Below are 25957 nucleotides of genomic sequence, written 5' to 3'. Positions count from 1 at the left end.
CCTTTGGGATCCCTGTCACTCTGCCCAGTGACTCTGCGACTTCTGGGCAGCACTTGGCCATGGAACATGGTGTGGCATCTGATCTAGCTCCTTTGCTGGATGTAGCTGTGAGTTGCCTGTGAAGATGGAGAGCTGCTCCTTGTACAGCTCTGGATTGGGGGGAAGAGCTGGGGGGGGCACTGTGGGTTTGGGGCTGTGGAGCTTTGCATACGTGAAAAACTGCACAAGCCTTGGCTCTCTGGGCCCTGCCTTGCAGAGATAAAATCAGAGGTGTCAGCCCATGTGTCTCTTGGTCCTCATTCAAAAAGTGAACTTGAATAGAGACATGTGCTAGCTGGCCACAGCTGGGCTTATGCTCAGCCTGGGAGCTGCATCTGTATTGCCCTGTTCAATGACCCTTTGCTGGAGCAGGGCATCCTGCTCCCAGTGGAATTCCCTCGAGAGAAGTGCTGCAGGAAGGGGTGTGGGGGAGAATGTGTTCTGGGTGGGGCCTGGAACGCTTCCCTCCACTCCTCCCCAACAGACCCCAGAGCAATAGGCTGCGCTGTGGGCTCAGGGTGCTCAGGGCCAGGCACAGAAGGGCTGTTCCAGCTCTGTGGAAGTGGGCAGGAAGGTCAGAGTGGGGCACTGGGGCCATGCTCCAGCCACAGCCTGGACACAGCAGTGCTGCTCCTGTGGAGGTTTTGATTTGCAGGTGAGCTGAGCCTTTTGAGATGGTGAAAAAAACCCTTAGGAGGAGGTTGTTGTGCCGGACTGGGGTGAATCTGGGTGCAAACCTTGTCTCTGTTGGTGTGAGGTGTTTACAAGGAGGGCAGCAACCTCGGCAAAGAGGGTGGCAGAGCTGTGTTGCTGAGTCACGGCTCTGCTGCAGCCAGCCACGATCAGGGATGTGTTCATTCTTCTAAGGAGCACAAAAGAGAAAGGTGTCCCCACCTCCTGATTGCTGGAAATCAGGTTGAGCTGCACTGAGACCTTCCCAGCATGGTGATATGAGATATGCTGGAACATGCCTGGCTCACGTGCTGCTCTTGTCTCTGGGCTTCTCTTTGTGAAAATTTGGTCAGGACAGGAAGGGACTGGTGTGTACTGGGGCTGGAGTCCCCTGCTGTGCAGGCAGCAGAAGGGTCCCCTGTCCTGGCATGGTGGGAGTCTCTGGGCACTGACCCAGGTGGGAGGGGGACCTTTTATCATCCCACCATCGATAGGATCGGTTCCAATCTTGCAAGCAGCAGCAAGTTCAGTAATTCCCTAGCAACAAACCCTTCCCCAGTGCCTGAGGCATCATCCATTGTGGTGAAGGTGGTGGGTGCACTTGGCCAGGGAAGCCTTGTATCCACCTACCCCCTTATCTCCTGGTCTCCTCAGGATGATCTTGGATCTAGACCAGTTGGTCTGTCCTGGTCAGAGGTCACATCCTGGTGAGGTTTTTGTCTTATTTGCTGTGGCTGGTTCAGGTTTTCTCTCAGCTCCTCTTGACAGCACTGGCACAAGAGGGACAGGGCCACATCTTTCCATGGGGTGGAGTTGGCTCCTTGTCTTTACCCACAAGAGAAATCCAAGGGCAGCCAGAGCCCAAGAGCCCAGGAGGAGCTGAGCTATCTGGCAAGGTGAACCCTGCTTCCATTTGTGGTGATAATGCCCTTGTTCTTGAACTTGAACACTGGATTTTAACAGTGAAACAGGCTGACAAAGCAGGTAGGGCAGAGGGCAGGGTGGTGCCCCTGCTGAGGTGAGGCTGCTCTACACCACAGGGACTGTGTGCTCCTCTCACGTGGGAGGGTCTGTCTGCACCCTGTGACCCAAATTGCTCTGTGAGAATGGGGCTGCCTTTATCCTTAGACATCCCACAGCTTCCAGGGTGGGCCTTGGAGGCATTTCCAAGCCTGAAAGACTGCCAGACTCAGACCACTGCTCTTTCCCACAGCCCAAAGCACTGACTGTGTTTCTCTGCCTTCTCTCTGCTTTATTACTTTCAAAGCTGTTCTATATACCAGCCTTGGGGGCTGGTGTACTTGTCCTGTGGGGTCTGGAGCAGTCCAGTTGCCCCCTAGGTCATTTCAGGAAGCCTTATTGTCCAGAAGATGTTCAGGATAGGTTAAAATACATGATGCTGGGTGCAAATTTGCCCTGTGTTACAGCCCTAATCTGGTTAGGGGATCAGTGCAGCAGGCTTGCAGCAGCCCACGTGGCTCTGCCAGTGGCTGCATCCTGGGATGTGCCTATGCTGGGCATGTCATCAGCTGGGTGTGCATTTCTGTGCTGCTCAAAAATGCCCCAAAATGGGAAAATGCAGCCTGTTTACAGGGTAGCCCCATCTGTTCCCTGGGGTGTGTCTCAGGGGGGTTCTACTGCAGAGGTTCTTTCTATTTTCAGGCTGGTGTTGTTTTAGTGGTGTGAGGGTTGTGGTTTCCTTGTAAGCAGTGCCAGACAGGAGCCCTGCAGAGGAGTCTGCCCAGTGGTGTCTCTTAAGTGTCATCAACCCTCCGAGGAGCTGCTCAGTGGCCCTGTTTGTCCTGATGCTCTTGGCCCTGCAGTGGCCTGAATATCCTTAGGAAAAGCCCAGCACTCACTCCCTGCTGATGGAGAGCTGGGACAAAGCTTGCCTGGTACCAGGGGTTGATGCAGGATCTGCTTCTGCTTTTGGAGGCCAGTGTTGTGTCTACTTCCAGCTCCTTTGAGAGCAGAGGGGAAACGAAATCACTTTGGGGAGCAGGGTGGATCCTCAGTGGGGTTTTTGCCCTTCTCATTGACCACAGAGTCCCATGATCCCCAGCAGGAACCAAACGGGACACAGCTGAGTTCCCACCAGTGACTCCAGCGGTGGCTCACCCAGGGGCAGAGGTTTTCCCTGCCCTGCAGGGAAGCTGCAGAAATTAAATGGGAATTGCTGACATAAGTTAAGGCTTTGTCTCAAAACCAAAAATTTTGCAGAAGCAATGGATGTTTGGGCTGAGAATGTCTCATCTGGCAAATTCGACCTGTACAGCTTTATGTCATGATGTCTACCATTTATACTGGTAGAATTAATGAATTTAAACACATTTTCCTCCATTAGCTACTTAGAATGGGCTGTAGTGTGATGCTGGTATCTGGTAAAAAAACCCCCAACAAACCAACAAAAAAACCCAAACCAGAATAGAAAAGTGCCTTTTTTAAGATCTAAGCCCAGCATAAACACACTTCTTATTATTTTTGGAAAGCTGTTTGCAGGTGTCAGCAAGCCTGACACACAGCTGGTATTAACTTCTGGGGGCAAGAGAAAGGGAGCAGGTTTAAATATAGCTCCTGGGAAATAAGCATTGGAATAGCTTCCAAGATCAGTTTTACCCCTACTTTGCTGCCTGGAATTTTCCCTAAAAATAAAAAAGATAAACAATCAACCTCAGTGACCAGACAAATGTGCAGATGAACAGTTGCTTTCGTCCAGGATGGCGCCAGAGCATCCTTGTGCTTGTCCAGACAGGGCCCTGTTTGTCCCCCTCTGGTTTCCCAAGTGGGAATTCACCATTAAAAGACAGATTTGTTCTTCTTGAGCCTTCTGGCTGCAGAGAGGTGTGGTGTTCTCATAGGGAAACACAGATTTAATACCAACAGCACAGCAGCTACTGCAACCACCTGATTAAGCCAGTGGTAAAGATGGATAAAGTGGATCAGGGTCAGGTCAATTAAAATCAGCCCAAGCCGTGTTTCTAAGGCTCTGCAACACACTTGTGTCCAATGAATGCACTGTGCTGACACTCCTGGAAAGAGCTGAGTCTGCAGCACACGTGTATTTGCTAAGCAGAAAAAAAAACATCAGAACCCCCTTACTGCACCATTCCCAGCCGATGGGGCCAGTTCAGCTCCATTTGCCTCTTTCTGACCTTTGCTATCAACTCTCCTCCCAGCAGAAAATTACCCGCAGGCTATTTTTTTTTACCCTGTAATTTCCTCTAATCTCTAATAAATGCTCTAATTGACCTCTGTCCTCCCAGTGTACATGACACACCGAGCAGGGCTGCGCCCACAGAAGATCATTAGAAAGCACCGTCTATTCACAGTGGGGCCCTTTGTGTTGTAATTGCTTTGAACCAGAAGTCAGACATCAAATATGTGATGTTGTGAGTCATTATCTAGGCAAAATAGATGCTTTTTGGGTGGCTGCTAAAAAAAGCCCATGATATGCAGGTGAAATGGTCCATGTGAGCCAGAGCTCACCTTGCCCAGAGGCAGTTTCACACCCAGTGGCTAATCTGTACCCTGCCTGGACCATTTTATTTGTGCCCAGACCATCTGTGCACACCCAGGGAGGGGAGGGGTGTGTTTCCCAAATTCAGCACTTTCAAAGCTTTGGGAGCTTGAAACGATGTCACCTTTTGGTGACCCCAGAAATCACAAATTTTAAAATATATGCTGTTTATTCCCGCTGGGTTTCCATAAGCCTGGTTACTGCTTCTCCATCCCACAGTCTCCTGAAAGCCCTGAGTGGTGCCAGGCTCGCACTTGGCAGCTAATGATTACTTTCCCCTGCCAGTCACTATTTTGTAAAGAATATTTTTTCCAGTTAGCTGTGGCTAGTGTGCTTTGTCTGTACAGCATGGATGCAGTCAGGGCATCCCTGAAAGGTGGTACTTAATAAAAGAGAACATGTTGATGAACCTTCCACCCCAGCCAAGCCCTGGGCTATTCCCATGGGCTCCACTGCAGTGCACATACCCAAATGACCTTGGGATTTGAGCTGAAAAACTACTGTTTTCTCAATGCCTACTGGGCTTTGGGGCAGAAATTCCATCACTGCTCTCATGGCAAAGCTGGGGAGGCGCGACAAGGGAGGCTGGTGACATTTCCTTGTGGAGCAGTGAGCCTGTAGCATGTCCTGCACTCACTAATCGTTGCCAGCACCAGCTTGCAGCCCCTGTTTTCAAGGCTGCTCGCTCCCCTGGGCTGTTTGTTGTCACCTGACTGTGACAGCACAGGGCCGGAGGAGCACCCAGCTTTCCCCATCCCCACAAGAAGAGCTCTGCGTAGCTAATCCCCTGCTGCCAGCTTCCACAAACAGTGTCCATCTGGAGTAAACACAGCTGGGGAAGGAGATGAGGAAACTTTATTTTGCAACCATTTGTGGTAGTGTTCACAACTACAGCCCTAGGTGCTCTCTCTGCTTATGCACCAGAGCAAGTAACAATAGTATTTTTCATTGATATGGTGATGCTTGTCTCCAAGGCTCCCTGCAGACCTGGGCTGTGGTCTGAGGACAGCCTCACCTGGGCAGGTGAACTCCTGTCATGCAGAACTAAGCTGTGGTCCTTGCCTCTGCAGTGATTTTGGAAATGCCACCTGCCTGGTCAGTGCCTTCCGGGAAGCTTGGGTCTCGTCTCACCCAGGGCTGCATATGGGCCCCAGGGATGCTCCCCAAGGGTCACTCTAGGGAGTGGTTCAACCTGGCAGCTCTGCCTTTAGCTAGATGGGGATGCTAGGTCTGGAATGACTGAAAATCTGTTCTCTCCAGTTTTAGAGAAGCCATGCTTGACAGAGAGGAGCAGGCAGAACTTCTCTGAAAGTCTCTTTTTCTGGAGATACTCAAGACCAACCTGGACAGAACCCTGTGGAACTCTAGGTGAAACTGTATTAGCAGGGGGGCTGGACTAAATGATCTCCAGAGGTTCCCAACCATTCTGTGATTCTGTGGCTTTCTGCCTCACTGTCTTCAGAGATTTGGGCTGCCATGTGCATCACCCACGGGAGAGGAAAGCAGGAGGCAGAGGAGTAGCATAAAACATGGCCAGCTCACTCAAAATAAATGAAAAGCTGAGTGTGAGTTTGCAGGAGCTGCAAGTAGGTGTATGGTGGACCAAAAGCCATCAGACAAACCAAGTGAGTCACTGAGCAGCAGGTTTGAGAGCAGGAAAGGTTAAACACTGTTGGATTGGCTTAAGACTGCAATCAAAGCTGGACATTGCTTTCCTGTTCTACAGGCTGAGCTGTCATTTTTTCCTGTTATATTTTCTGTCAGTGTTATCGTTGGAGTAGCAGAACCACCGGGGCCCTCAGCTTCTGAAGGAAACACGAGTGGGATTTCAGGAAGGGTGGGTTTAGATTAAATTTGAGGGAGAAATTCTCCCCTGTGAGAACAGTGAGGGTGGCACAGGTTGCCCAGAGAAGCTGCGGCTGCCCCATCCCTCCAAGTGTCCAAGGCCGGGTTGGACGGGGCTTGGAGCAACCTGGGATAGTGGAAGGCGTCCCTGCCCATGGCAGTGGGGAGGAATGGGATGGACACCAGCGCCCCTCCACAGCCAAAGCGCCCTGCCGCGGTGTGCCTGCCCCGGGGCCGGCGTGCGCGGCGCGGGGCGGGGCGGGGCCGGCGGGGGCCGGGCGAGCGGGGTGGCGGAGCGGGGGTGGCGGCAGAGCGGCGGCAACGGCGGCGGCAGCGGCAGCATGGAGCAGGCACAGAGAGTGTTCGGGGGACCCAAGGTGAGCTGGCAGCGCTGCCGGAGGCTCAGGGCTGGGAATGGGGCGCGCCCCGGGACCGCGGTGCTGTGCACGGAGCGGGGGTCGGGGCGCGCCCCGGCGCGGAGGTGCCGCGCTCCGGTCGTGCCCCGCAGCCGAGCGGCAGCACCGGCTCTCCGCACCCCGGGGCTGCAGCCGGCTGGGAACCGGGACGCGGCCGGGCCGCTCGCTGGGGATGTGCCCTCCGGGACAGGGCTCGGTGGGCGCTGTCCCCCCGCGGTCGCAGCCGGGCGCTGCGCTGCCCTGGCCCGGCGCTCCCCGGTGTCCCGCGCATTTCGCCGCCGCCGCGATGCGGGTCCAGGCTCATCCCAGCGCCCGGCCGGGGACACGGCTCCGCCGGGCTGGGGGTGCACAGGTGGCCTGGATGGGGAAGGGGCAAGTTCTGAAGGGCCCTGCATCCCAACTACTCTCGTAGTCTACTAAAACAAATGTTTTCTCTTGTGTTTTTTATTTTGTTTTGTGGGCTGATTTTGTTGTTTTGTGGGTGCTTTCGGTTGGGTTTTTTTGTGGTTTCGTTGTTGTTTTTTTTTTTCTCTTACACGTTTAGTTCAGTTACTCCTCAGATACCCGTGACACCACCTTGGTGGCTGCTGTCAGAGTGTGCTCCAGTCTTTCACTCTCTCCATGCCCTGTGTACTACATCTCTAGTAGGATCATACGGTAATATGTTTGTTATTTAGATTGTAAAATAGAAGAGGAAGAAGATGAAGCAGCTGTGGTTAGCAATAGTCCTGTATCTGATTTGCAGAACACTGCCGGTGCTGCAGGGTTGCTCAGCTCTCAGGCTGTGGTCTGGGTAAGCTGCTGTACAGGGAGCAGGTCTGCCAGGCTGGGCTTTTGGGGAGAAGTAGGAGTCAAGGCAGAGGAGACCAAGAAAAATGATGTGAGATTTGTGGTGCTCCCGCTCTGGGAGAACGTGAGTGGTGGCAACTGCTTGTGGCTTTTCCAGAGAAGGAGATTGTTTCCAAAACCACGAAAGGACTGGGGGGTTTTGCTGCTGTTTGCATCCTCTCTCGCTCCCAAACCGTTTATCTCTCAGTCTGAGTTTGCACCAGGAAAGTCTCACATGCTTGGAAAAGGCAGAGTGCACAGGTCTGATTTGTGTTTCATTCCATCATTATGGTTCCCTTTCTAGGAAGCTGATCCATGGAATAGCAGGCAAGATACCAAAATCCCTGCAGTGTTGGCAGCTGCTAATGGTTAAAGCCTTTTTAAGTCCACCTCAGTTTTGGGAGATAGTGGTTTTTCATCAGCTGCACTAAGAACAAAGGCTGTTGTGTTACCCCAGTGGTTTTAAACTGTTGGCTGAGAGAAGCAACTTAAGTTCTTCTTTCATTTGTGCTTCTACTTTTCCAGTGTGTGGGAGAGTGGGATACCGAAGAGAAAGACCTAGGAAAAACTGCAGGGTTTGACTGCTAAGATCAGACTTCTGTTTTCTGGCTATTGGCAGTTACGAGACTGGTTTTCCTGACTCAGGCAGTCCCTTTCAGCCCTGTGAACCTGCTAAGTCAGGCTTGGGGAAAAAAAAATGGGCCTGAAGTCAGTTAATGAGCCCTATTCATTCCTCTGGATCCTCTGCCATTGGGAACGATCAGTTTTGTGTTTTAGAGATGTTTCTGGTAACTGGAGCAGCTTCAGCCCTGGCTGAATGTGGGGCCAGGGCTGCCTCTGCATTTTTCAGGAACTCGCTGACTCCCAGTGACTGCAGTGATGAACAGGGAGCTGCAGGAGGACAACTTTGAACCCTGCTTATCGTAGGCTGTAAAAGAGCAGAAAAGGTTGGTGTTTCTTGACGTCAGCCATCACCCTTTCTGTTCCACAACCAGAGCAGAGACCTTGTCCTTGCTTGCTGCTGGCTCCTCTTCTTGTAGGCCAGCCCCAGCTTGAAGGCTTCAGGACATGTGGCTGTCTTCTCCTGCACCTCCCATGTGCCTTGAGCTGTGTTGTGGAGAACAGAATGGGAATAGGGGTTTCTGGGGTCAGGCTCACTCCCTCCCAGCAGCTGGTGTAGCTGGTTTGCAAAATAATCATCAGGTCACATGGGGCAGGTGTTCTGCCAGGCACACTGTGTGTGTCAGCCTCTCAGCAAAGAGTGGCTGCTGACCCAGCCTGGGTGGCACCAAAGGTGCCTCTGCTGGCTGTACCCAGGGGATTTGGGTGGATGTCCTGCCCCACTCCACTCCCTGCAGCACTGCAGACTCTCTGTGCCTATTGTGGGGACTGCGAGTGCACGGTGATGTGTCAAGGATGATGTTGTATTTGGCTTGTCCACTTATCGTGCACAGCCTGACCCCTGACTCGGCATGGGCCAGAGCCTGGTGCTGCTGAGGCTGCGTTGAGCTCAAGCCATACCTTACACCGTGGTACCTTGTGTGGTCAATTCTTTGATAACTGAGTACAGGGATGCTCTTGGATAACCTTCCCGGATCCACTTGTCAAACATGGTGGCAGTAAGAGGTTGGCTTGGTGCTGCACAAAGTGCCAGGACTCTGTTTATTGCTCTGAAGTGGTGCCTCGCTCCAGTGAACACCAGGTGTGGGTGTGAGGTCTGTGTTGGGTCGGTGGGTACATGGCCCTGCCACCCCATGAGAACCATCACCTGGGATGACACACAGCCACCATCACCTGTTAATGTCACCAGAAGTCTCCTGCTGAGGTCAATGGAGGTTGAGTAGTTGGTGCCAGGAGGGTGGTACTAAAGGTTGCTCAGCACGGGAGCACCCTCCTCTTCCTCAGCCACCAAACCCATGAATCATTGTCTAGCTGCCTAGAAAGCACAAATATTTCCTGCAGTGGAGCAGTGTGGGTCTTGTAGTCTCCCATGCTTCTCTTCTAAAGGCTCATGCCCTAAAGCATGTGACAGATACATCTCCCAAATGCATTTGTGGTGTCCTCAGGCTTGAGGATGATACTGTGCCACTTCCACTTCACAACCCCCTTGGGCCACTTTCACCTCTTGCTTCTAAATGAGTGTTTGAGGTGAGTTTAGGATGAGGATCACTTTGTTCCTGACAGTGCCTGTCCATAAAGCCAGTCTTTGGGGAACATAGTTCATTGTTTTTTGCAGTGATTTGCCACACTTACCTAATAATTGACAAATTACAGCTGTAACTGCCCTGGTTTTCAGCTATTGGGATTAATAGAATGAACCTAAATTATCACCTTTTAAGAGGCAGATAAATAATCCTGGGCACTGTTAAGGGTTTTTAAATGATGCAACTTTATCAGCTGCCTGATTATGTATTAACATCTGCTGGAAACCTCACAATAAAAGGGGCAGACTGACTTTGGTCATTGTATATATTTTTTAAAAGACCCTAAAACCACCTAATACACAAAACCTTCAAGTGCCTTAGCTTGAATGGCTCTTTTTATGCCATATAATGGGCAAGCTGAGCAAGTAACTGTTCTGCCATGGTCCACTGATCAAACCATAATAGAGAAATTGTGTTGGGTTGACTGTGGCTGAAAATACTTTGAATGTTTGGTTAACTTTTTCCCCTTAATTTCACTACATTAAAAATAATCAGACTTGATCTTGGAATGGAGCATACTTGTTTGAGTACCTTCCTTTTTGTGTTTGAATTTATTTTTGAAACTTATTACATCTCAAAGAAAACATTACAATGTTTTCAGAGAAGTCAAGCCAGAGCCCTTAAAACTTCTCCTTTTTAAAAGTCCGAACCAGCTTGCTGATATCTGCACTAAAGAATCATGTGCCATGGTTGAGCTAAAACTTTTTCAGCATAAAAATGGAAAGCACTGGGTTTGCTCTGATGGTCTTGCTGGGGGCTGTCTGTGCTGAGGACGCACAATTTACAGCCTTTTGAACATTCTTTGAACCCATCCATCTGGCTTTCAACAAGCCTAGAGTGAAACTAAAAGTTTTATTGCGTTACACTCTGGGTTTTTGATGGTGGGAGGTCCGTGGAGGTGCAGGAGAGCTGAAGGGTGGCTGCACAGAGCTGGTCCTGAGGGTCCTCACTGTAAATGGGAGAAGAGCAAAGCTCCTGCCTCAGGAAAGCGTTGGAGAGTTCTGCTGCTTTCTTGTTCATCAGAACAGGTGATACCACATCCAGATGGGCTGTGAGAAGGGAAGTTATCAATCTGGTCTAGTGGGTGGCATCCCTGCCCATGGCAGAGGGGGTTGGAGCTAAATTGGACCTTCAAGTTCCTTTCCAACCCAAACCTTTCTGTGATTTTATGATCAGTGGTCCTGGAATGGTTGAAGGCTCCTCTCCAGTGCTGGTGCAGCCTGTGGTGCTGTTCAGATCCTTCACCAAGTGTTGAGATCCCAATTTAATATGTGTGCACGTGCTTTCTCTCCAGATAAATTGGAGGGTTTGGGGTGGGAGACCACATGGAGCTGTGTACTAAGGAGCAGAGAGCTCTGGAAGAAGTACTGAGCTCCTGCATTCACCTAATTTCTGCTTGCTCAGCCATCGTCCCCTGGAGCCACAGTTCGGAGAAAACTCTTTCATCCTTATCTGGGTACTTTCCTTGGCTTAAGGCAAGGTCGTGTCACCCATTTGTATCTGGAAAAGACTTGTGCTTTGTTTACCCAAAACAAACACGAAGGAAGAGAGCTGAAATGTAATCTGCAGTGAGCAGCCTCCCACGGACCTGGAAGCCCTCAGGGTCTGTGAGCAAGAGTGCCCCCCGGGGCAGATGAGCTGCTGGGTTGTGCCTCTGCTGATTGCATCCTTATCTGGAGCCCTGTAGGCACACCTTTCCATCTTCTGAATGTCCTTTGGCCGTCTAAATAGCAGAGATCGAAGCTGCAGAAAACGGTGCTCTGAAGCACTGATCTTGAGGAAACCCAAAACTTTTGGGTTGAACAGCATTGCATGACGGTTTCTTAGCACTTGGTTTAAGTGTCTCCAGACCCAAAAAAAAAAGCTGGCAGGTGAGAAAGAGCCTGTTGCTGATATTGGAGAGGAACTTTGTTGCTTTACAAGCATCTCACCTGCAGAAGTGGCAGAAGGAGGTGGCTTACATAGATGAAGGATGCCATGGAATCTGCTTTCTCATTGATGGAAATATGTTGAGATGTTCTTGCAGGAAACACTTGAAAAGTATTTGAGGGAGAAGACCTCAATAGGTTCAGGTTGCTTTGTTTTTAAATCCAGTGTGAGCAAATTTCAAGCCTGTAACTCCATCAGAAAGTCATAAGAGCTGTTGAATACCTCAAGGAGTGGATCTTGCATGGTTTTAAAATAGGAATTGGAGCTTAAGAGTGGAAAACGTGCCAGGCGTCCACATCTGGCGGTGCAGACCCTGTCTGTAGCCTGTTATTTTATCTGCTGCTTTGCAGGACATTTAGTCCTCATAAGCAGGCTTGTGTAACTCAAGGAGGGGGGAAAGATCAGGTTTTGCCCTTTTAAAATCTTCCTCTCTGTAGATTCAGATCATATCTTAAGGGTAGGAGAAGTGGCAGGGATATCTTTTTACCATCTGCTAACAGTGGTGTCTGTGGGTGTGTTCATGACCCCTGGGCCAGCTGATTGCCACAAGCAGTTTGATCTATTCTGAGCCTGCCCATCTGCATTTGGCATCCCACCAGTGCTTCCGTGGCAGCTTCGTGGCCATGGTGTGGAGATGGCCTGAACGCCAGCACTGTCCCTGCCCTGCCTTTTGCAGCAGAAGTGGCCAGCGACAGCCCTGGCAGTGAGTCAGGTGCCTCTGCCTGCAGGGCAGGTGTGCAGGGATGGGAGTGAGCTCATGGGCATCAGTGCACGCCCCAGAGATGGGCACTGCCAGCCCTGTGCCAGGAGCTCACGTCACCTGCTCTTGGACACTTGCAGGCACCACTTACTCAATTTTCTCCCAGCTCCTCGTAGTTATTGTTTGATACATGCCCTGACGGCAGAGGGTTTGTGGGTTTTAATTAGTAACCCTGGGTAGTTTAGTTATCCATGCAAATATCCAGTCCTCTTCTGAATCCTACTCCATTCTTACCCTTGGCACCCTGCAGCTATCGTCTATGCAGGAAGATGTCCACGATGTTATATCTAAAAAGAACTTAGTGTATTAAGTTTCTAATCTACACTTTCATTTAAAAATACAATTAAATTAGATATGTATTTTGTAGGCTATTCCGTTACTTAAAAGAAAACAGTTCTGGAAAGATGAATATCTAGCGGAAACATTTTACAGCTAATATTTTCCTTCCCAGTTCGACTTCCAAATTACTTTTGTCATGTTCCTCCAAAAGCCCCAGCTGGCTAATGGAAAAAGCTTGCTTTTGCTTTTCTGGGTCTCTTTCTCCAAAATCCAGTGTTTCAGCAATAATGGGGAAACAGGGCTTCAGAGTGAAAAGACCTGAGTCACTGTCCCATTGCAAATAAGTAAAAATTTAAGTGTTTTATTTTGAAACCTTGTTATCTCTATTGCACAGCTAGTTACTATTATTTTTTACAGCACCTTTGTGCCATGGGACTGACCCCTTATGTAGGATTAGAGAGCCTGTAAGCCCTGATAATACCAAGTAATTAACAACCCATCAGGAGCTGATTCTTGGAAGTGAAGTCAAAGTTTTTGTGTAATGACTCTTAGCAAATTAATCGGTGTTTGGCTGCCTGCAATTTCAAGGAGGAAGCAAGCTGGAAAGTGAGCATGTTTGGGGTTTGCTTTTTTCACTCTTCCCGAACTCTAAATAAGGAGAGGACAGTTCCTGAAAATTACTGGAAACAGAATAAATTTCTAAAGATTCATTAAATGTGTGAGCTGCAGCATAACAAAATATTTAGATGATACTTAGATATTGAAGAAGAAAATTTATAATGGTTATATTTTAAAAAATGTTTATGTGCCTCCTTGTCATGACTTTGTCTTTGTATTGGCTGCATTTATACCCACGTGAGCACCAGCTCCTTCTCTCTGAACTGTTGTTGCAGCTCTAAGAGTACCTGACCCATTTCTCTTATTGCAGGTAGAGCTTCACGTCCACCTGGATGGAGCCATTAGACCAGAGACCATCTTGTACTTCGGCAAGTGAGTTGGGGGCGGGAAGGAAGCTCTGGGAGCTGCAGTTCAAAGGCATCATCCCTTCTGCTTCTCCAGATCTGTGGCAGATGAGCTCCGGCAGGCAGCAGACCTGGCTGGTGCTGGTTCTGTCTCTGCCCAGACCTGACTGCACAGTGTGAGGACACTGAGCACACCCCAAAAGACAGTGGGGCTTCACAGGTAGCAGGAATGTGACTGTGTTGGTCGTGGGTTTGTGAGCTGGGCAAGCTGAGAGGCGCCACCATGAGAAAAGTCCAGAAGATGTCTCATAAAGAGCTGCCTGCCTTTGAAGTGTACCCAGGACACAGCAGAGGCGCTGTATTCTCATCTCTTTTTCCACATTCCTAATCTCAAAAGCAAGTGGAATGACAGCAGGCTGTGAGCATTGTCTTGGTGGTGCTGCTGTTCCATGGTTTGGGAGGAAAAACCAGCTTGGGTGCCCTTGCCTGCCCTGCTGCCATGTGGATTTGAATCCCAGGCTGTCTGCCCGGTGTCAGCAGTCAAGGAGTCACGCTCGTGTGGGGGTGACCCAGGGAAGCACTTGGCAGTGACTTAGAGAAAGGTTGTTTCCTTGACAGAGCCCACGTGCATCTTCCTTCAGTGTAGATTGTGTGGGAAGCATGGGGTGAATGATTAACCTGTGTGAGGGCCTGGCTCCACATTTGTAAGCAAAGTAAACAAGATTTCTTCCAGCTGTCACTGATACCCTCAGATCAGGAAGGTGGCAAGGGTGAGGATTTTGGGAAACAGCCCTTAGGCATAGCTCTGGTATTTTGGGGAGGAAATCAGTTCTGAGGAGGATGGGAAGTGGTTCTGGCATTCTGTGAGCCCAGCAGATTCCAAGGCAGTGCAGTCCTACGGGGAAATAATCTTTCTGGAGTAGCTTTCTCTGCAGGGCCTGGCCATACTTTTTGCTGCGTAGTCAGAGAGGAGGGTGGGTCAGGGCTGTCCACCCCATTTTTTGCTGGATGCTGGCATGGTGAACTGAGTCAGGGTTCCTGCTGGTGGGCTGCAGGGCTGGAATACAGGTCTAAATGAACAAAAGAGTTGGTGCTGACTCCGTGGAGCTCTGCTGGGTCCGTCTGCCTGCAAATGGGAAATGCCAGTGTAGTCCCCTAGGAAAATTGTAGGAGCCCTGAAAGCCAGGAGGCACTGGCTGTCTGGGGATCCTGTGCCAGGATCCTTGCTTAGGGCAGAAACCTTCATTGCCTGAGTGTGTGCTGAGTTCCCTCTTATTTTTAAACAGCCCTGGCATCTCCCTGAGCTGCCAGCCCTCGGGTGGAGCAAGGCTGTGCTATTCATGGGCTCTAAAACTTAAACTCACACACAAAAAAAGCAGTGGGGCAGTGCAGAAGGCTATAGGGGACTGACTGCCTTAATAACCTCACCCTGGGCACAGAAAGCTGCTTGTGGTCTATTTTTAAAGGTAAAGAGCTGGAAATAAATTTGCCAGGTGGTGTCTGACCATGTACACATAACCCCAAGCTGCTGAGATGCACAAGCCCCCTTGGGCAGTGCACTGCTGAACTCAGCTGTTTTCAGAAACTTTGTCTCCAATTCTGTCAGATCTGGGTCAGTCTTTGCATCTGCCCTGCCCAGCCAAAGGGCTCAGAGCTGTGTCAAACCCCTCATGGGGTCTAGGTGTCCCCAGGAGAGGTTCCCTTTCCAAGGTGGGATGGTGTGCACGGTGCTGCCCGTGGCTGCAGGGGGCTCTGGGCAGCACACTGAGGTGGCAGTAAGGACAAACATGTTCCCCTCTGGCCACTGTGCTTCAAGAAGAATCCCAGCTACAAGGAGGGTTGGATGGGGCAGCAGGAGCTCCAAAAACCACACTGGCATGATCCACCAGACCTCCTCATCCAGAGGCGTGACTCCAGTGTGGATCATCCCAAAGCACTGCCACTGATGCCTGCATGAAGGCACTTCTTCAGGAAGCACATGAAAGAGGTCAGGGAAGTGGCTTTGCTCTAGGAAACTTTCGCCGGGCAGGTGGAGGAAGGTGCAAGTTGGTTCCTGGAGCAGAGACTGATGTGTCAGTGCCATGGAAAGGGCAAGGCAGGGAGGAAAACCGATGCCTTGGCAGGGATGAGTGTTCCCTGCTGAGAGCCAGCAACTTAATCTGTGCAGATTGCATGTGAGGGCTGAGCGTGGGGCTGGTTTCCTTCCTGGCTGAGTGGGGAAGGAGCAATGTTTACCAAGCCCAGGAGCGGGGTCCTTTGGACTGTGTCCTTGCATGGCTCATTGGGATGGTTGCTGGCATCGCAGCACTAAACTGTCTGTGGTGTTTTGTCTCTATTAGGGTTCTTCCATCAATCAGATGTAATTCATTGTGGCAGGAAAGAGGATTAAAAACAAATGTCTAGTTATTATTCCAAATTTGTGTTGGCTTGTGCAGGGTACCGGGGTGGGGGGGGGTGGCAAAGCCTGCCCAGGAAGCTGCAGCAGCCTTGGCTGGCAGCACCCTCGATCCCGGCTGTCACCACACCGGGAACACCTTCACCCACTCGGTATTCCAGCTGCTCTTCCCTCTTGGAAGCATTTATGTGGGCATTAGCATGCCTGTCCTTTTGGTGAGAGCAGTTGTTGCCATTTGTTCCTGTGTGGGAGCTGTTCCTGTCACAGAAGATGCCACCAGGATGCTGAGCTCAGGAACCAGCTCGCTCGCAGGAGCTGCTGGCACCAAACCCATGAGCCACGACACTTCTGCCTGTGTGACCCCAGGCCTTGGAGCATCTCTGTGATGTTTCAATCCTTTGAGCCTGCATAAGTGGAAATTAACTTTTCTAAAGAATTTTGGCAATTCTGCTGCTAGGTCTAGGAGGTGCCAAGAAATAATCCAGAGCCCCTTTAGATGAACTCCTTCTTAAGCTTAAAATGTGCCCTGGCTGTGTTCCTGCCGGGTCAGCCTGGGCTTGTATTTCGGTTTGTTTGTGCTTTGCCTGTGTTTTGGATCTCCTTCCTCCCCGCTGAGATTCAGGGCTCCATCCGTGAGGAGATTTTGGAAGGACAGCGTGTGCTGTATCTTTCCTGTGAAGAAATGGTGGTTGATGCTGCCAGCTTTGGAGGCAATTGGTGTATGAAACGCACTGATTAAAAACGCGATAACCTTCCCTGTCAGTAACACGTGACTTCATTTCCAGGAAAAGAGGCATCCCTCTCCCCGGAAATACTGTTGAGGAGCTCCTGAAGTATGTCAGTTATGACACACCACTGACACTTCCCCAGTTTCTAGAGAAATTTAATTACTACATGCCTGCCATTGCGTAAGTACCCTGCTTTTTGCTTCGTCCCCCTCAACCCTTGGAAGGATCCCTTGGCTCAGCCTTGGAGGTGCCCTGTGGGCCCTGAGCGTGACAGGTCCCACTGCCACCCCTGCAGGGGTGACCGTGAGGCGGTGAGGAGAATTGCCTACGAGTTTGTGGAAACAAAAGCAAAGGAAGGGATCGCCTACGTGGAGGTCCGGTACAGCCCTCACCTCCTGGCCAACGCTGGTGTGGATCCCATCCCCTGGGGACAAGCTGAGTGAGTGACCCTGCCGTGCTGGGGAGCTGGTGGGTGGCTGGTTGGGCATGGAGAAGGCACGGCCAGTGCCAGTCAGCCACTGTGTGTTCAAAGGCTGCTGTAACAAACCTTTCTCCTCCCATGCAGCAAGAGCCAGCATGCTTCCAGCTTTCTCTCCCATTGAGAGGGTTTTTCATCTTAAATATCTCTGTGTGCTGCAGTGTTTTAACATCCCTTGCTCTGGGCACCGAGTTCTGCATGTGCAGAGCAGTTGTGCTCAACCTTCTGTCTGAAGCCATTCCCTGTGAGAGATATGGACTGCCTGACCACAAAACAGGAATTTGAGCTGGCAGAGATGGTGGGTGGTGTTGGAGGGGGCTGGTGATCTGATCCCTTCCTTTCATGTCATCCCCTCTGTGATATGTGCATTAAATCAATGCAGGGCTCTGGGGCCCCTCCAAAGTGTGCTGCGGTGGGTGCTGAGCCCTGCGTTTTCCCCTGCCTGGCTGCAGAGAGTTGTGTGCTCTCATGAGATGCTCTGGCAAAGAGGGGGCTCCTCTGCTCAGGTACGGTGGGCACCCAGTTCCCCAAGGCCTTTCTAAATCTTAGTATCACCTGTACCTGCTTCAGTGCCTGCTATCTGGTAAATGTGGCCATGGCAGGGGTATAAAAGGTGCCCTCAGGCTCTGGGTGGTCTCAGTGGGCATCTCTGGATGTTAAGGTGAGTGGAACCTGGGGCAGCCTGTCCTCCCACGGGGATGCTGGGCTGGACCTGCAACTCCTGCCTGCCTCCCTAGCACATCTGGCCTCTTGCTGATGGCTTTTCTTCCCTGCAGGGGAGACCTCACTCCAGATGAAGTCGTTCAGCTCGTAAATCAGGGACTGCAGGATGGAGAAAGGGATTTCCACATCAAAGCCAGGTCTATTCTATGCTGCATGCGCCATATGCCAAGTAATGTATTGCAGCTCCCCTGCTGCTCTGCTCCCCTTCCTTGACGCGTGGCGGTGGGGACGTCCCCGGGGTCTGGGGCCCTGCAGGAACGTGGGGAAAGCCCCGGTCCTGGGTGTGATGCAGGACCAGACAGTGCTGAGGAGCTTCTTGTCTTGGTGGGGGTCCTCTGCCCCTTTCACTGTGGGGCAAAGGTTTGCTGGATGCAAGTGTGGGGGTCTGTGGGTACAACCAGTATCTGAAAGGTCTTGTGAGAGGGACAAAAGGGGCTCTTCTGTCCTCTCCTGGGGGAACTGTGATCTCTGCTCCCCACCCAAAGGCCAGAGCTCACCTTGGGCCAATAAAAGCCATTGGCACAGTGAGCAGTGTCATCTTCTATGACTGACTGGAGGTCTGAGAGCCAATGGTCATGGAAGGAGGACCAGGCATGACATCTCACACTTCCCTGCTCATGGTCCTACAGCAGGATGCTCCTTCCTTAGCCTGGGTCATGGGGCAGCCAGAGAATCCACTGGCAGCAGCCAGTCTCTGCTGGCTTAAGCTGAAAACACGAGTCAAATATACTTAAGGCATGTATATAATACGTTTTTTATAAAGTCAGCAGCTCTGATGAGAAACTTTGTTGGTAACAGGTGCTGTGACCCAGAATAGGAAGAAAACCCAATTTCCAGCATTTCAGTGGGCTGCTGAATTCTGCAAGCATCTTCCTCTAGGGAAGGATGCAGCCAGAGAGAGGCTGTGTGACAATAGCTTTATTATGTGAAGATTTTATTCTGAGTATCTTCGTATCTCTCACCAGTTTTATGTAGGCTTAGTAGGGTAGATGGTGGAAAGATTTTTCCTAGTGAGTACGTGATTAATTTGTGTCAAGAAATACGAATTTGAGAGTGCTTTTTTTTTTCCTGCCTACACAGTCAACACCAAACAAGACTTTGAAAACTTGACCCTTATATTTCTAGTTTCTAGGAAGAAAATGTTTTTCTTTGTAGAAACTGGAGAGCTGTAAGGCACAGTCACACTGACCTGCAGCTACAGTCCCTGCCAGTGCACAGGTGGTAAAGGCAGGAGGTGGCAGGAGCATCCAAGGGCATGTACAGCCTGCATTTCACTGCAGGAGGGATTGCTTGTGCAAACAGCAGAGGTGGCATTCTCATACCTGTGCCCCAGGGCACCAGCTGATACTCAGAGCCAGTGATGTGCTTGATAAAGAGTCTCTAGCAGTACATTCAGGATGTGCTGCACAGTGAGAAGCCACCCTGTAATTGATGAACTGTTGAGAGAAAGGCAAAGATGCCAGCCAGGACAAACCCATATTAAATTTGTTAATAAAAGAATGGCTCTAACGCAGCAAGTTGGAAAATGGTGGGGAAAAAAAAGATGATGAAGTTGCACACGTCATCCTGGTGTGTTCATATGATTTGGGGATTGTATGCAGCAGGTGCCTGTTAATTATTAACACTACTGTTTATCTCTGTTTCTTGGCCTTTCTGCTGAGGTTAAGTGCTGTGGGAGCTGGTAGATGCAGTTCCTTTCTCAGAGGTTATCTGTCCTGATCAGGGAGAGCTCTGAAGCAGTTGTTGGCCACTTGTTACTCTCTTTCTTACTGATGGCAAATAGATAAAACTTCAGCTCCTTCCCACCAGGAGTAGAATCCTCGGGGGAGTCAAGGATGCCCTAGAGCAGGGCAGGGATGGCTGCAGTACAGGGCTCCCCAGAGATCCCTCCCAGCCCAATCTCCTCCATGGCACAACACATCCAATGGGACAGTTCTTGCCTTTACCCTCACCCTGCCCAGCCTGGGAAGGGGTGAAAGCTCGGGAGCGGAGAGATTTCTCCAACACACCAAGTTACAGCCCCAGGGCAGTGCAGTTCATCTTACCTCAAGCCAACTGCAGCAGTCACCACTGCTTGGAAGTACTTAATTTTTTCCCCTGCTTGAAGTGAGCAGAAGAGCATGATGAGAGCAGTTTTATAGCTGGTGAATGCACTTGATTTCCCTTGCATTGACAACAGACTGATCAGCTGACAGCTTTTATTTGCCTGAAGATGACAGAGATGAGACCTTTCTAGGAGTTTGCTAGCTTTCTTCTTGAGCATCAGGCTTTAGGAGAGACTAAAGAAAATAGCTCCAGCCTGCTAGTTATAGGACCAGGATTTGTTTAGAAAAATGCTGAAGGTGTGACCCTTCTGAATGCTTCCTCCTGAATCCTGGTGCTGCCTCTTCCAGGCTGGTCTCCAGAGGTGGTGGAGCTCTGCAAGAAGTATCGAAATGACTCTGTGGTGGCTGTCGACCTGGCTGGAGATGAGTCCCTGAAGGTGGAGAATTACTCTGAGCATAAGAAGGCTTATGAGGTTTGTGGAATAAGTTTTTTAAAAGAAATTACAAGAAACATGTATATTGAGGGGACGTGTGTGAAGGGACGCTTTTCAAACTGCAAACAGCTGGGACAGCTTAAAAATTCGTTGCAGCTATTAAAAACATTCAGTTAAATAGCAAAAGTATTTGTTTATATTTCCTAAATGATTAATGGCAGGCATCATTGCTAAAACATGAGAGCTGGGGCTTGGCATGCTATCCTGTAGCACTGTGACATGAGTGACATGGAGCCCAAACCAGCCCCCATCCCACGGTACTGTTGGCTTCTGGGGCTTGGTGAAACCACAGCCAAGGGTGGAAGAGACTGGACTTTCCAGTCTGGCAGAAATCACCCGAGGAGAAGAGGAGAAGCTGCACATTTGCAGGGCTTTTATCTGATCATCTCAAATGCAAACACTGGAATGGCTTCAGGAGCCTGATCCCAGGCTCTCACTAAACCTCAGCCTTTGCAGTGGCTCAAAGGGAAGGGAAAGCCTCGCTTCTCTTTGCTGGTGGAAATTTGGGGTTGTTAGTCCCCTCCATCAGTGGGGCAGGAGGTCGTGCACCATCACTGGCAAAAAGGGTGGTGGTTTGCAAGCAGTGCTCAGGTCTGAAACCACATGGGGCTTCCTTGGGGTCTTCACCCCATCAGTGCAATCTGATACAAGGCCGGCCTGCACTGCTGTGCTGGCTGAACAGGGTGATTATAAACCAGGACACGGGCTCAGGGCTTTATTAACTGATGGGAAGGCAGTCTCATCCTGCCCTGGTGGGCCAGCAGTACCCAGGTCCAGCCTCCTCTGTCTGAAGGATGCATCTTCTCTCTGTGCCAGGGGCTTGCTCAGGCTCTGAGGTGCTGAAGCAAACCCTCCTCCCATCCGTATTAAGTAACTGAAAAAAACTCCTGAGTGCAAAGCCCTGAAGGACTGTCTGTGAAGAACGTCTGCTGCAAGATGGGGCTTGCAGGCTGCCTGCTGCTGCCAGCTGGGTGGTCCTTCTCCAGCAAGGCTTCCCTCCAGGCTTTCCTCCAGGCTCCATGGCTGGCTCACAAGCCCAGGTGGCCTGTGGCCCCTGCAAAGGAATTTTCAGGATGGTCATGGAGCTGCACCCAAAGCTGCACTCGCAGGGTCCTTACGGCTGGGCTGCCTCCACCCCCAGCCCCTTGCAGGAGGGAGGTGCTCAATGTCAGAGCATTTCTTCATCTCTGCCCTGGGGTGCCTCTACACTCTCCCAAATGGCTGGAACTGGCAAAAAATGTGGAAGTTCCAAAGAGTGCAACTGCTGCAAGGTTCATGCAGAAAGGCAAGTGGGTGGAGGAAGAGGAGCTCAGAGCTTGCTGCTGTTTGGAGAGGAGGGAGCGGTGAACTCACCCAGTATTAAGAACCCATGAAGAGCCTGGCTGGGCTCCAGTGGAAGATAACCAGGATTTTTAAGTGTCTCTCTATGTGACATTACTGAGCTCTTGCAGCCCTTGGAGCGCAAGGCTCGTGATCTGTGGGGTCTTGGCACAGGAGCCTTGCTGTGCCCCTGGGAGCAGTGCCAGCCCCAGAGCTTGCTGACCTTGCTGCAGGTGATGGGACAGGAACATGTTCTCTCTCCCTTGTTTTGCAGGAAGCTGAGAGATGTGGGATTCATCGCACTGTCCATGCTGGGGAGGCCGGCCCAGCTGCCATGGTCAAGGAGGTACGAGGAGTTCCTGACTCAGGGTAGAGAGGGACAGGGGTGTGATGTGCCCTGCACCAGGGAGAGAGGCATCCATGTCCTCTCCATATCCACAGCAAAGTGAACACTGGGGACATGGACAGATCTGGCCTGATAGCTGGAAAAGGACATCCTAGGAGCCAGCTCAGTGGTGCAGGCTGTACCTGCAGTGGGATGGGGGTCTCGGGGCAGGCAGGAGCTGAGCTGTGTGGGAAGCTCTGAGTGGTTTTCTCTGCTCTCTAGGCAGTTTATGTCCTGAAGGCCGAGCGGGTTGGCCACGGATACCATGTCCTGGAGGACCCTGAGCTCTACAAGGAGCTGCTGAAAATAAAGATGCATTTTGAGGTAAGGACATGTGGTGGGAGCGTGACAACCAGGTAGCTGCTGTCTGAGTGGAAAACCAGCCCTCACCTGAGCTGTGCTACAGCCAGGGACAGGAGCTGACACCCAAGTGCTGACCACATGTACAGTGATGTTGTGTTGTACCCAGATGCCCAAAGATCCACAGGAAAAATGCTGGGGACAAACCTGGGTGTTGGCTGGGATGTGCTGCAGGGGAGCGCTGGTGTGCACAGCAGCTTGTGGGAGGCACATAGCAGAAAGAATGGATCCTTATGTGGCCAAGGATAAATTCTGGAGGGCTTATTCACTAATTTATACACCTCAAGCCTGAAGGCTTGTCCTTCCACAAATCAGGCTGCTGTACCAGAGCAAGTCTGGCTAGAGGGTGGAAATGCCTGGGACTTACAGTGCATGTGTGGATTTACTTCGCTTTTCCCCAGAATGGACATATCCAACCAACAGAAGGAGTATGTACTTAATGCAAGTGGTTTTGTAACCAGGGCTGGTGACTGACTGGCCATGGGAAACATCCCACTGGCCCCTGCCACTGTCATGTGGGCTGTGGGCTCCTTGCATCTGTGTCCCGGGGCATGCACTGGTCTGTCGGAGTAGCGCTGAGGGGCAGCTGTGAGCAAAGCTCTAATCTGGTTTCACCAGTGTGCTGAGCTATCTGTGTCCACAGCTGGGGTTCAGATCTGTGTGGTTGATTCTGGTTTTCATGCTTACCTCCCCCAAACAGGTCTGCCCTTGGTCCAGTTATCTCACTGGAGCATGTTCTCCGGACTTCAGCAAACACCCCGTAATACAGTAAGACTTCTCAATTATGTGAAATTTCAAATAACTAGGATTTGGGTTGATTACAGCTGCTTTATTGCTTTACAAAGCTAAGGCACAGCTGATTATTTAGGACATAATCCGTGTCCTTTGGCACAGGGGAGTCTAGTGCAGCTGGAGGGGTGTGGGGGTCCCTTGGGGAGGCTGTCCTGTCCTCCTGCCCTGCTCTGAGCTGCACTACCCACTACTGGCAGGTCAGTGCAGAGCTATGGGGGGACAAGTTGAGCCCTGTGCTTGTCTCCAGCAGTGCCAGCTGCAGGGACAGCCCCGAGGTCTTTGCTTTTGCTGCATTTCACCCTGAGAACTGCACAGTGTCACACCCAGTGCTTTGCCCACCAGTTGAGCCTGATTTCCTTACAGATTCAAGAAGGATCGCGCCAACTATTCTCTAAACACAGATGACCCCCTCATCTTTAACTCCACCATTGACAAGGATTATGGCATTGTGAAGGAACACATGGGATTCACTGAAGAGGAGTTCAAGAGAGTCGTAAGTCAGCCTTGGCTGGGTGCTCTGCTGGTGTACTGGTGCAGCCCAGAACAACCTACTGGTTTTTCTTTATAAGCTGAAGAGTTTTTAATGGAAACCAGAAAATTCTGCTCTGGCCCTGTAGGCAGGAAAGTAGGACCAGGCTCAAAATGCATATCCCAAATATTCCAGAGTACTTAAAGGCCTTTGCTTTGTGCTGGTCTCATTTCTCCTGGGACTGCTGCTAGTGATGGGCCAGAGCAGTTGTCATAAAACAAGGCCATGGAAATGAATCTGAGGGTGGCAACTTTATACTCTCCCTTGCCTGTTGCTGCTCAGAGCCAAGTGCTGGGATGTGCACTTGAACGATGTGTTCATGTCTGATGTGTCTTAATGTCTCTGTGTTCCTCCTCTGCCTTCTCAGAACATCAATGCAGCCCAGTCCAGCTTCTTACCTGAGAAGGAAAAGCAGGAGCTGCTCAACAAGCTGTACAAAGCCTATGGGATGGTCCCCAATGCATCATGACCCATCCCTGGGAGCCAGCGTGGAGCAGGGCCCTTCTTCACCAGTGCCTGCCTCTCCTCTGCCAGTGGGAGTACTGGGAGGAGGTGCCCAGAGTCGGTCTCTATTCCTGGCAGCCCTGTGCTAACCCTTACAGTGCTCATCAGAATCACGCTATCACATACACCTACCCGTACCCCACAAACTCTCTCCTGAATGGATATCCAGCTTCCTATCCTGCTGTTGTGCAAGCAGACTGGATCTGCCTGCTGGCCTGACTCCCTTCTCCATCTGCTGATGTTTCTGTACTGCAAATGCAAACAGAAGAACCTCTCCTGCAGTTTTTCCCCTCTTTCCCTGTTTTACCTGTCCTGTCCCACTGACCTGCCTGGCCCTAGCCTGCGGTGCTGAAATAACCACTTTCAACTCTGTGGCCTGAGTTAATCTTCACCTTTCCAGGGAAGAGGTGTGCTAGTGCTGGCAGGGAGTGAGCAGCCCTTTCAGACACAGAGGCTTTATTCTTGTCCTGTGGGTGGGAGGGTTTGGTCACAGCTATATTTACCCAGAGTTAGTCTTGTACTAACAAGACTGGAACAAGAACAAGCTGCAGGCTGGTGCCCCTGTCTGTGCACAGGTCTGAAGGGCATTTAAAACAAAATACTAATTTTTTGGCATCCTTTCTTGGACAAGAACTCCCATATATCAGGCTTCCCAGTGTCACTGCTGCAGAAGTGCATGCCTTGGGCTCAGGGCCCAGCTGTGCTCACAGCTGGCCATGACTATGCTCGCACACACATAGGAAGTTGGAACATAATCTTACCACTTTGGGTCAAAATCTGCCTTCTGGGATTTTTCCCAGTTTTGTACTCATCTTGGAGAGCTCCTGTGATCTGCAGTTTGATCTTCCTCTTACCTTTGTTTAGGACTCGGAAAAAATGTGATTGATTGCCTGGTTTAACGATTCTGCCCTCTTTCTGATTTGACACAATCATTAGGCACTCTCAAGGCTGAATCAGTAAATTAACTTGGACCCAGTGTCACACATTGACTCATGTCCCATCTGATTGCTTCTCTCACTCAATTATGACACTGGCTAGAAGTCAGATCTTCAGTTTGGTGGAGAATTTATACAGAGAAACTCACCAAAAATTCCTTAGGGATGTTGGTGCATTGGAGTGTTTTTACTCAATAAGCAATAGAGCTGTGCATCCAGAGAAGAGACCATCATTTTCTTACCTGAGTGTGTGGTGTGCTTTAGCATCCCAGGGGTCTGCCAAGATGCTTACTCCAAAGATACTGTACCAAAAAGTTGCCTTTGACAAGGGGCCGTGGTCACCATTGCCATGGACAGACCCCAGACTGGTCCAGCCTCAGCCAGCAGTGATGGTGTGCTGGGAGTATTTCCATTCTTTCTGGGCTTCCATATTGGTCTTCAGAGTTAAATACTCACCTCTGAAGTACATGGTGCATATATACACATAGATAGATAAATGAAGATGAGAGAGTGATTTTCTTACTTTTATAAAGCAAAAGATAAAGTATCACTTCTAGGGACATGATTGCGGTAAGAAACAGGCCCTTTTTGGGTCATTTTTCTCCAAAATTTTTTTCTGAAGAAGAGTTGCTTGTTTGGATTCTGGACAGTTGATTGTTAATCCTGTTTAATAAAATAACAAATTTATATTAAAAGAGAAATCCTCGTGCCCTTCTGTTCAGGGGTGACTGTTAGGGACTGTGGCCTGTGGTCCTCAACCCCTGCTAGACCACAGGGGTTCACTGATAGGTGTGATGGGGGCTTTGGTGTCTTGAGTC

General features: G+C 50.5%; 1 protein-coding gene across 2 annotated transcripts; it reads left to right on the top strand.

Annotated features, from left to right (window-relative positions):
- ADA (adenosine deaminase) lies at positions 1-25840 on the top strand. Of its 2 annotated transcripts, none has more exons than XM_042049877.1 (11): positions 1-107; positions 13418-13479; positions 16632-16754; positions 16870-17013; positions 17829-17944; positions 20169-20293; positions 21909-21980; positions 22242-22343; positions 23080-23147; positions 23535-23664; positions 24068-25840. In XM_042049877.1, exons 1-11 carry the CDS (start codon positions 60-62, stop codon positions 24167-24169), a joined length of 1092 nt encoding a protein of 363 aa, XP_041905811.1. In that variant the 5' UTR covers positions 1-59; the 3' UTR covers positions 24170-25840. The 2 variants fall into 2 exon arrangements, with proteins under 2 accessions (XP_041905811.1, XP_041905819.1); XM_042049885.1 differs by lacking the exon at positions 1-107 and adding an exon at positions 6364-6450.
- Positions 25841-25957: the final 117 nt, after the last annotated feature.

The sequence above is a fragment of the Corvus kubaryi genome, unplaced genomic scaffold (genome assembly GCF_017639235.1).
Source record: "Corvus kubaryi isolate FWS band 111438036 unplaced genomic scaffold, C.kubaryi_AGA036_p1.0 134, whole genome shotgun sequence".
NCBI lineage: Eukaryota > Metazoa > Chordata > Aves > Passeriformes > Corvidae > Corvus > Corvus kubaryi.
This window is presented reverse-complemented; position numbering and strand designations above follow the sequence as displayed.